The 12,216-nt window shown below is 44.2% G+C and overlaps 1 protein-coding gene across 2 annotated transcripts in view; it reads left to right on the top strand.

Annotated features, from left to right (window-relative positions):
• Positions 1 to 12,216, top strand: part of LOC117512646 (dysbindin-like) — a 55,278-nt gene that overhangs the window by 21,193 nt on the left and 21,869 nt on the right. For both annotated transcript variants that reach the window (XM_034172796.1, XM_034172795.1), the window contains exon 2: positions 10,344 to 10,493. In XM_034172796.1, the coding sequence (XP_034028687.1) occupies positions 10,344 to 10,493 (150 nt within the window). The remainder of the gene's footprint in view (positions 1 to 10,343; positions 10,494 to 12,216) is intronic.

Raw genomic sequence — 12,216 nt, forward strand, 5'->3', positions numbered from 1 at the left:
AGGGACTCCAGGAAGGTCGGTACTCTGCACTGCTGCTCGGCCCGTAGGCTGAGACAACAGTGAGAGACCTGTCCCCGACCCGAAGGCGTAGGGACACGACCCTCTCGTTCACCGGAGGAAACCTATGGTATCAAATGTTAATTTGATGCTTCTGTTACAAGTCTGTAAATAAAATTTCCAAATAAGTTCTCATTTCAAGAACTTGTGTACAATCAAAAAGTGGTAACATTTTATTGGCCCACCCTGTGTATACATATTTATATATATTAATCAGCATATATAAAACTGAATTAGTTAAAAACTTATCAAAGGGAAAAAAAATGAGGCGTCATCAAAATGGATAATTTTTCCAAAAAAAAAAAAAAAAAAAAAAATCCTCTAAATCTGTGCTCCACTTTTGGGGGGTAATAACCTTTGCCCACCTCTTGGTGGACATAAGCACAAGGCAGGCAAAGAAAGCTTACCACTGCCAAGTGCCAACAGTTTTATTGTTTGCCTGTCTGGCCAGTGTAATACAAATAATGAATGTTTATGAGTTCAATGGAACGAATATTTAATTTGGATTTTGTGTGTGTGTGTGTGTGTGTGTGTGTGTGTGTGTGGCAGCGTCAGTTAGGTCAATCAAATCATCGTGTCGTTGTCCCCCGCGCAACCAGGTCGGTTGACTGTGTACGTCCTCAGTGCAGTGAAAAAAAAAAATCACGTCAGAAATGAGTCCAGCTTTTCTTTCTCTCTTCCTAACAGACAGCACAGTGGATTTGTTTTGTGTGTGTGTGTGTGTGTATATCTTACAAGAATAAGCAAAGTGTGCAACCCATCTGCACATGTGTGGGTCAAACGGGGGCAAAAATTCCAGCTCCCAAACTCACACCGCTCCCATTGAATTTCATATACAGTAGCATTAGTGGACTGTAAAAGTTAAGGCTTTTACAGGGATTGTTTCAAAGCCTTTAAGCCTTAAGCGACACATACAGTAATGACAGGGGCACATTGTGCTGTTTTCAAATGCTCGAACGGAATTTCTAGGCTTGAAAGTTGGCTGAAAACACACGATTGCAAAGCTCCGCCGAGTCCACACAAAGACGGAAAGAAGAAGAAATGTGGTCGTAAACCTCCGTTCATTCTACACAATGTCGCCACAGAAAAGAAAGATTCAGACGGACGTAAAAGACAGACTGAAATTGTAATTTTCTTGCGCACATTTATTTTGTCAATATCCTGAAACCGTGCCGCCGTTTTCGTGCATCGGCTTATGACTGTAATGTTGTGCCATGAATGACGTGGCGCGTAATATGTAAAATTGACATTTTCTTTAAACAAACTGCATGCATGCACATATTGTATGTCTGTCAACTTATCAGAACAAACATGACACCAAAGAGGTTATATGTGAGACTCACCGTCATTGTCGTCATTATGAAGCCGGCGGAGTAACGATTTCTCATCCCTGCTTAGCAAATATTCTGCAATATCCACAGTTTCAGTCTGTGGACTTCGTCTAACCATCCGTCAGCTGCCTTCAAGGGATCAGAAATTTGTTTGTCTCCAACTATCAACAAGGACTTCTCATTTTCAACAGCAGCGCGCTCTTCCTCTTTTGTTGGCACTTCTGTAACAATGCAGCACACGCAAGCACAGCCAGCTCTTCTTTCCGTTTCTGTCCACTGCCGTACGTAGTCCTGGTTGTAACAGGCAATCCGCGGAGCTTACAAAAACGCTTTAAATCGTCAACTTTCCAGCAGTTGAAATGATCCAAATCACAGCACTCCTTGCTGCTTTCCGCCGCCATAGCTTGTGGGTTGGTAGTCGAACAATTTAGCCTACCCATAATGCACTGTGCGGCCTGAGATGCACACTTCGCTTATTAGCAGCATCAGTTAGCGCAATCAAATTATGTCTTGGGAGAGTCGCTGTCCCACACGCGCATGCGCACACACACACACACACACAACCTGGTCGGCGCTTGTGCGTGCGTGTACTACCAAAAAAAGACTGTGTATGTCCTCAGTGCAGCGGAAAAAAAAATTAATGTCAGAAATGAGTCCAGCTTTTCTTCTCTCTTCCTGCTAACAGCCTCCAGGTAACACAGTGGATTTGTTTTGTGTGTGTGTGTGTGTGTATGCACGCGTGTTGTGCGCACGCACATGTGTGGGCGCACGTGCATGTATGTGCACAAGCATGTATGGGTGCGCATGTATTTGTGCACGCGCCCATGTGATCGTGCAAACACGCAACCACGTGTGCGCGTGCACATGCAGAGTGCAATGGTACCAAACGTATGGAACCAAATTTGCACTCTGAATCGAACCAAGCCGCACTCTAAATGCAATGCAATGCAATGCAACACAAATGGGATGAATTAATCCATGTCATGTGACATACAAAGCACCAATCAAATGACAAGGATCCATTCAGCCATTATATAATATATTTAAAAAATGTCCATTTTGATCTAATGAATTGCGCTGGTGTCATGCAGAATTAAAGGGAAAAAAATAAAGATATTTGGATCTGTAGCCAAATGTAATGCAGTTTATATTAATTTTAGGCAATTCTGAATTGTTTTGAGCATTAATGTGTAGAGCAGGGTTTCTCAATGCGGGGTGCATGGATGGGGCCCACTCTGTTTTGGCCCGTCATGGTGATTGACAAACTCTGAAAATTAATCAATTGCAAAGTCAGATGAAAGAGTCAAGCTTTCATTATTTAGAATAATTTCTTAATATTAATGATAATTTTCCATAAACATAATATTTTTAATTTTATGTGTGTCATTCATGGCAGCACGGTGGCTTAGTGGTTAGCACTGTTGCCTCACAGCGAGAAGGTCATGGGTTCAATTCCCGCCGGTGGCCTTTCTGTGTGGAGTTTACATGTTCTCCCTGTGTTTGCGTGGTTTCCTGCGGGTGCTCCGGTTTCCTCCCACATCCAAAAACATGCGGGTCAGGTGGACTGGAATCTTTAAATTATCTATAGATGTGCGTGTGGGTGTGTCTGTGTTTGTTTGTGGCCCTGCAACAGACTGGCGTCCTGTCCTGGGTGTACCCCGCCTCATGCTGTATGACTGCTGGGATTGGCTCGAGCCCCCCGTGACCCTTATTTGGACTAAGCGGTTGAAGATGAGTGTGTGTGTCATTCACACACAATCAGCATTTATCTTTGGCCAGTGGCTTCCATCCATGATATTTTATCAACCTTGTCAATAAAGAATTTAAGCACCTTTGGTTTAATCTTTAATTTGTTCCCTGGCTGAGCAGCTTTCAAAATGTGCAGTGATTATAATGGTGAATTATTATTTTTATAAGTGTACAGGAGATGCTGAAACTGTGACAATAAATGTACTTTCATATATACAGATGTCAGCTATCACCGCCACTACCACCACGAACACCTGTTTACAGTGCATAAATATGGATATTTCACTTCATCCTCAAAATGTCTTTTTCAAACGGAAGCCTTCAAATGATTAGCTTTTTTTTTTTTTTCAAAAGCCAATTAAATATTCATACAGTTATGGTATCAGGTTTTACAGTAAGAAATGGCAGGACACAATTATAGGACTCAGACAAAAAGCATTTAGGGTTAAGACACTTTACTGTGGTCGTAAGCTGGGTCCAGTACACAAAAAGGCAGTTCAAAATAAACAACAATACCAACTTCATCAGGAAAAAGATGTGGCCAAATAAACAGGCAGATGGTCAAAAAACACAAGGAGGCAAGCAAGATGAGAAAACATTAGGAACAAAGCTGAAAGCGAAGGAACAAGGTGGCAGGGAAAAGGTGAGTCAGGTGAGGCTTAAATACACCCAGGTGATGAGCTAATTATGAGAAACAGGTGTGTGAGAAAGAACCAGAACAAGGGCTTGGCCAGACAGAGTGAGACGCCCACCACCAAACACCAAGAGACAGACAAGAGAAATAGAGAACCCCAAGCAGGAAAAAAGACAAGCAAGAAAAATCACCACATAGAAAAACAGTCCAAACTAGATTACAAAAATACAAACGCAATCCATAAAATCTAAACCCTGACATACAGCAAGTATCGGGTATTTTTGTTTTAAACCACGTAATTTTTTCCAACACATCCTATGTTACAAGGTAACTCCCAGAACTGATTTTTGGACAGGATGTATCATGTGGACTTTGATTTCAAATTATTTGAAGACACAAAACAATTTCCCTTCTCCATGATCTCACTTTAAGGTGAAATTTAGAAAGTCTAATGTAATTTTTCAACATCGGCTGACCGATCAGTTGCTATGACGCCTCACGGAGCGGCTGACTGAACGGATGTTATGACGCCTCACGGAGCGGCTGACTAAATGGATGTTATGACACCTCACAGAGCGGTTGACTGAACGGATGTTATGACGCCTCACGGAGCAGCTAACTGAACAGATGTTATGACACCTCACAGAGCGGTTGACTGAACGGATGTTATGACGCCTCACGGAGCGGCTGACTGAACGGATGTTATGACGCCTCACGGAGCGGCTAACTGAACAGATGTTATGACGCCTCACGGAGCGGCTAACTGAACAGATGTTATGACGCCTCACGGAGCGGCTAACTGAACGGATGTTATGACGCCTCACGGAGCGGCTAACTGAACGGATGTTATGACGCCTCACGGAGCGGCTGACTGAACGGATGTTATGACGCCTCACGGAGCGGCTAACTGAACGGATGTTATGACGCCTCACGGAGCGGCTAACTGAACGGATGTTATGACGCCTCACGGAGCGGCTAACTGAACAGATGTTATGACGCCTCACGGAGCGGCTAACTGAACAGATGTTATGACGCCTCACGGAGCGGCTAACTGAACAGATGTTATGACGCCTCACGGAGCGGCTAACTGAACAGATGTTATGACGCCTCACGGAGCGGCTAACTGAACAGATGTTATGACGCCTCACGGAGCGGCTAACTGAACGGATGTTATGACGCCTCACGGAGCGGCTAACTGAACGGATGTTATGACGCCTCACGGAGCGGCTAACTGAACGGATGTTATGACGCCTCACGGAGCGGCTGACTGAACGGATGTTATGACGCCTCACGGAGCAGCTGACCGATCTGATGTTATGACGCCTCACGGAGCGGCTGGCTGAACGGTTGTTATGACACCTCACGGAGCGGCTGACCGATCGGTTGTTATGATGCCTCACGGAGCGGCTGACTGAACGGATGATATGACGCCTCACGGAGCGGCTGACCGATCTGTTGTTATGACGGTTCACGGAGCGGCTGACCGATCGGTTGTTATGACGCCTCACGGAGCGGCTGACCGATCTGTTGTTATGACGGTTCACGGAGCGGCTGACCGATCGGTTGTTATGACGCCTCACGGAGCGGCTGACTGAACGGATGTTATTACACCTCACGGAGTGCCTGACCGATCGGATGTTACGACGCCTCATGGAGCGGCTGACTGAACGGATGTTATGATGCCTCACGGAGCGGCTGACCGATCGGTTGCTATGACGCCTCACGGAGCGGCTGACTGAACAGATGTTATGACGCCTCACGGAGCGGCTGACCGATCTGTTGTTATGACGGTTCACGGAGCGGCTGACCGATCGGTTGTTATGACGCCTCACGGAGCGGCTGACTGAACGGATGTTATTACACCTCACGGAGTGCCTGACCGATCGGATGTTACGACGCCTCACGGAGCGGCTGACTGAACGGATGTTATGATGCCTCACGGAGCGGCTGACCGATCGGTTGCTATGACGCCTCACGGAGCGGCTGACTGAACAGATGTTATGATGCCTCACGGAGCGGCTGACCGATCGGTTGCTATGACGCCTCACGGAGCGGCTGACTGAACGGTTGTTATGATGCCTCACGGAGCGGCTGACCGATCGGTTGTTATGACGCCTCACGGAGCGGCTGACTGAACAGATGTTATGATGCCTCACGGAGCGGCTGACCGATCGGTTGCTATGACGCCTCACGGAGCGGCTGACTGAACGGTTGTTATGATGCCTCACGGAGCGGCTGACCGATCGGTTGTTATGATGCCTCACGGAGCGGCTGACCGATCGGTTGTTATGACGCCTCACGGAGCGGCTGACTGAACGGATGATATGACGCCTCACGGAGCGGCTGACCGATCTGTTGTTATGACGGTTCACGGAGCGGCTGACCGATCGGTTGTTATGACGCCTCACGGAGCGGCTGACTGAACAGATGTTATGACGCCTCACGGAGCGGCTGACCGATCGGTTGTTATGATGGCTCACGGGGTGGCTGACTGAACGGATGTTATGACGCCTCACGGAGCGGCCGACCGATCGGTTGTTATGATGGCTCACGGGGTGGCTGACTGAACGGATGTTATGACGCCTCACAGAGTGGCTGACCGATCGAAGCTGGACGCCACTTAAACAATATTTCCGCAAGTCAACTTAAGTTCAGATTTCTTGGGGGTTTTTTTTGGCTTTGGTGTCATTCGTTAGTGCATGTGACTGGGGCTTTACATTTGTTGCTGGGAAAGTTCAACGACCAAAATACCAACATTCTAGGTGCAATGAACATGTTTTCACTATTATTTGATTTCTTTGTGCGGCTGACATCGTTATTCAAGCATTCAAAAAGCTATTCCTACCACCATACAAGTCCAAACAGGGACCAGAAAGTTTCTTGACAGTTCTTGCTGTTGAACGAAGCCGTGTCTCCCTAACCGGACAGAGTTGTGACATCATCATGCACACAAGGGAGAACACACAAACTCCACAAAGCAAGGACACAGGTGGGAAACAATCCCATGACCTTCTTGCTGTGAGGCAACAGTGCTAACCACAAAGACACCATGCTGGCGCACTAATTCACTGATGTCAGTATTCTTGCTTTTCTTCATGACAGATTCCATATAAGAGCTTTTTACTATTAAAGACCAACATAATGTGACAACATGAATTTTGGCCTTAAAAAAACACCTCCAATGTTTCTATTTAATTAAAAATCTATTATAAAAACATGACTTCTTATTTTATATAAGACACACATTTCCAGTAAGATTGTTGGGGAAAGTGTAATGCACGGCCCCACAACAGGGGGCGCAAATGAACGGTCAATAGATAATCCAATAAATACAATTTATTGTGGCAAATCTGCACAACAGGTCGAATACTGCTTTTAGACAGTCAATTACAAAATACAATAGGTGACGTGTGGGCAGGCCCGACGGTAGGAGACGCCTATCCAGAGAAGAGCCGGGGCCCACAAGGTTCCGCCGCCAACGAAGACCTGCAGTACACTGAAGACGCCAAGTCCCGAGTCCCCAGGTGGCCTCTGCTTCAGTTGTCAGATCCTGTACTGCTGGCAGGAACAAAAACAGGTTAATGGTGGGTGTGTGGGCACCCAGTAAGCAGTCAACAATTCACAGTTCTTATCTACTTGGAGGGAACACCTCCACCTCCAACTCTGGAACACGTTAACGGCAGAGCCTGAACTACTACTTATCGTAAGTGGAATGAGGAGTGAAGATTCTCACTCCTCCACCATCCACAAACCCAGCTCCAGCTGCAAGTAGAGTTCCAGGTACTCCTGCAAAAGGTTCAGAACAAGCAAGGTACGTGCGTTTGGCACAGAAAAATGGCTGAGAGAATTATCTGAGTGGTAAACAGATATCTCGTCAGAGATGTGGTGTCTCCTCCAGGCTTTTATGGTGCAGTGATGATGATTACTGACAGCTGTCACTCCTGGCTCCTGGGTAGTGACTGCGCCCTCTGGTGCCTGAAGCCCAACTACAGGCAGGGCACCCTCTGGCGTTGGCCAGCAGTACCTCCTCTTGGGGCGGCCCACACAACAAAGATAACACTATTATGGAAGCCAATTATATATATATATATATATATATATATATATATATATATATAGAGAGAGAGAGAGAGAGAGAGAGAGAGAGAGAGAGAGAGAGAGAGATATGAATGATCTGGACTTTTGTGTTATGCTTTGTTCTGTTTAGTTCTGCTTAGTTTAGTTTTGATTGTTTTGTCTGTGTGTGATTTCTCTTGTTGGGTTTTTCCTGCTTGGGCTTTGTCTTTCCCTATCTCTCTTGTCTGTCTCTCTTTGTGCTTGGTGGTGGGTGGTGCACACTGTGGGCCACACCCAGTTCTGGAGCTTTCCACACACCTGTTTCTAATTTGTAGCTCATCACCAGGGTGTATATAAGCTTCACTGGTTGCACTAGTTCCCTAGATTGTTGTTTTCTCAATGTTTTTGTTTCCAGCACTGTTCCTGTGTTTTCCTAGTCCTACCATGTTGTGTTTTTTGACCACCTGCCTGCTTTTTTGACCACACCTTATGGCCTGATCTTTCTGATTTTGTTTACTGAAATTGGACTTTTTGTGTATCGGACCCTGCTTTACCAACCAGTAAAACGTCTTAAAAACCAGTGCTGATTGTCTGCTTAAAAGTTGTAAAACTGCTTTAAAGCAGGAAAAGAATGTACTACACTGAAAAAGTCTTGCTTCTAACTGCGACCTGATCCCGGGTAAGCGGTTGAAGATGAGTGAGTGAGATCTTGCAGACCTACAGACCAAAATAATAGCTCTTAAATAATCAACATTCTATCTGCATTTATTGAGCAGCTGCCTTTGCCTTTAGGACTTGAGCTCATTTTGCACAGACCTGTCCATGAGTGTGTGAAATGAGTGCGCTTATCAGTTAGATCAAAAATCAAAAGCGCAGTAAAATAACATTTTGACAGGTGGTTTCAATGCCTTTGTGTAAGCAGATTTTCAGTGCAAAACATTCCAAACTTAAAAAAAAGAACTTTATTACCATTTTAAATTCTGTGTCTCATTAAAAGTCCCCACCAATTTGAATGTTCAAAGAATTGCTGTTCATGTTTCATGGGACAAAAATAAATCATGTGTCCACAGAGGACTTTTCTTTATGAAAAGGTGGATTTTACCACAATATACACAATGGATTTGTTGGGATTACAAGAAGCAACAGTAGCCGTAGTGATCAACAGGATCCTGCCATTAGCAACTGCTTGCAAACAAAAAAGCCTACTTCATATGTAACTGCCAGAACAAGCTTAGACATATCCTTCTGTGCTAACAGCCCTATTGAAACTGAAATATAAAGGAATATCAGCTAATGTGGCTCAAAATCAGAGGCCACTGGTCCTCACATATGCACTGAACAAAAATATCAACGCAACTCTGTTTTTGCTCCTATTTTTCATGAGCTGGACTTAAAGATGTAAAACATTTTCTATAGACCTATTTCTCCCTAGTATTGTTCACAAATCTGTCTAAATCTGTGTTAGTGAGCACTTCTCCTTTGCCAAGATCATCCATCCCACCTCACAGGTGTGGTATATCAAGGTGCTGATTAGACAACATGATTATTACACAGGTGTGCCTTAGGCTGGCAACAATAAAAGGCCACAGATTTAGACAGATTTGTGAACAATATTTGAGAGAAATAGGTCTTGTAGAATGAGTTGGAATGGCGTGTGAGTCCAGAATGTTTTTAGAACCTTAAGCCTCAAACATTTTTAGAAGAACTCAACCCTTTTTATTTCCTGCTAATTATGTTTTTTTTTTATTGTTAATTTACTGTCTTAATGTATTCATAAATTGTTTTGCGTTTGGTTCTTGTTATCATATACACTGTTATTATTTTATTTCTACTTCTATTTTGTCATTTGTTTTTTAAATGGATCACAATGGAAATAAGTGTTTTCATTTCCTCGTGTCATCCGTATATTTTTAACATATTTACAATTATATTATGTGCTTACATTGAACTTAAAATCACTCACCACTAAACATTTCTCTCATGGTACCAATGTGAAAATGAAGTCACTCATGGTAATAGCAACATAAGACTTATCTAAGCTGATTAAACCAAGTGAATTACAAAAACACAATAAATCAATAACACTAACAGCACTGTTAAACTAACATAAACCACAATAACAACATTTAAAACCTCAAAACCCCCAACTTGCATGGTGCATTGCAGCACAGCATCCACTGAATTTCTCCAAAACTATTTGTCCTATCAACTTCCGTTTTCACAGGGTTCACCCTTGACCCAAAATACATAAGTATGCAAATGTCAGCTCTCGCCGGTATGCGTGATTGAAGCCATACACACGCACACAGAGACCACTTGGCTGTTATAATATAGGTTTTAGATCTTTGAGCTCAGCTGATGAAAAATGGGAGCAAAAACAAAAGTGTTGTGTTTATATTTTTGTTAACTGTACCTATCAGAATCCAAATTTTCAAAGCTGAATATGCAGCAGTTTTTAATTAATTTGTGAACACACTTTGATTGTGTATTTGTGCACATCTTATTTATTTTGACAGCTGACACAGGCCACTCATTAAGGTTTTTGGACAATGATTTGGCCCAGCAGGGGAAGCTGAAGGAGAGGCAACGTTTTTTTGAAGAGGCTTTCCAGCACGAAGTGGACAACTGCCTGCCCTCTACTCACCTGCAAATTGACTGCAGGAAACGTAAGCACCTCTGAATTCTCACATAATCAGGCTTACGGGATTTTGTGCAAATGCACAGGCAAACTGATTCATAATTTAGGATGGATTTTTAAAATCAGATTTTTTACAAATCCTTATTCATGGTGACAGCAACTCAGTTTCTTGAATCATGATGCAACCAGCACAGTGGATAAGGTCTTAACACAGTTGTAAATCTTATGAGAAAAGCATGAAACCTCGAGCATAGTTAGTGTGTACAAAATGTTTATGTTCAGATGTGAGGGAACTTTGATTTTGTTATGTGCCGATGCGGGTTGAGGAGCGGACCTGCGTCTGACTGAACCCAGCGCTAAATAACCAGAAAGCGGTTCCAAAAACAAAACATTTATTTCCCTTTCTGTGCAATAATTGTGTACAACATAATATATGGTTTGTCTGGCGGAGTGAAGGACGGCGCGCTCTCCAGCGCCCAAAGGGATTGAAGCCCGACGCTTCTGGACTCAAATTCACCGCCAAACACCCCCCAGGTGGACACGACAAACTGACTCTGTGAAGGATAGAAGAGGTGAGGTAAGTCAACAGCTACAACTAATATCCTTCAAAGGCACACACTATCAGCAACACATTCAGGTCTGAATTTAAGCTTTATGTAAATGAGCAGCTTCTCACAACAGGTGGAGGATCATCAGTCCGCACGCCACGGCCGTGAGAAGCGAGCTGCACAGTTCTCATCAATGTCCAAGTATACTGCGTAACAAAATACCAAATTACTATTAACACTTATTCAGACAATCATTCACCTCTGATGTGTGCTGACAGCATGTGTCCCTCACCCGTCCTCCTTCACAGGCATGATGTGTCAAACCCAGGCGCGGTCCTCAGCGTCTCACAAACGAACGTCACAAGGTCGAGTTAAATGCAGAACGCCATCTCATTATCTGCTTCAGCTGAAAGTCTTTAAGTCTGCACGTGAGCATCATCCACAGGTGCTGCGAGTCATTAGGCCTGCACATGAACATCCTCCACAAGTGCAGCCAATAATGTTGATGAGGGTGAAGGATTCTTCTGCCAGCACCTTCTCCATAGACAAAAAACCAGTTTGCATACCACCTGGAGAGCAAAGAAAAGAAAACAACACAAAAACATCCAGCCAAACCCCCCAACACACAACAGATTTGGCCACTGTGGACCATGTGAGGTCAAATCCAAGTTTAACCTTGTCTGTCTCCACAATCAATCAATCAATCAATTTTTTTAATATAGCGCCAAATCACAACAAACAGTTGCCCCAAGGCCCTTTATATTGTAAGGCAAGGCCATACAATAATTATGTAAAACCCCAACGGTCAAAATGACCCCCTGTGAGCAAGCACTTGGCTACAGTGGGAAGGAAAAACTCCCTTTTAACAGGAAGAAACCTCCAGCAGAACCAGGCTCAGGGAGGGGCAGTCTTCTGCTGGGACTGGTTGGGGCTGAGGGAGAGAACCAGGAAAAAGACATGCTGTGGAGGGGAGCAGAGATCGATCACTAATGATTAAATGCAGAGTGGTGCATACAGAGCAAAAAGAGAAAGAAACAATGCATCATGGGAACCCCCCAGCAGTCTACGTCTATAGCAGCATAACTAAGGGATGGTTCAGGGTCACCTGATCCAGCCCTAACTATAAGCTTTAGCAAAAAGGAAAGTTTTAAGCCTAATCTTAAAAGTAGAGAGGGTGTCTGTCTCCCTGATCTGAATTGGGAG

Source organism: Thalassophryne amazonica, chromosome 6, assembly GCF_902500255.1.
Source record: "Thalassophryne amazonica chromosome 6, fThaAma1.1, whole genome shotgun sequence".
NCBI lineage: Eukaryota > Metazoa > Chordata > Actinopteri > Batrachoidiformes > Batrachoididae > Thalassophryne > Thalassophryne amazonica.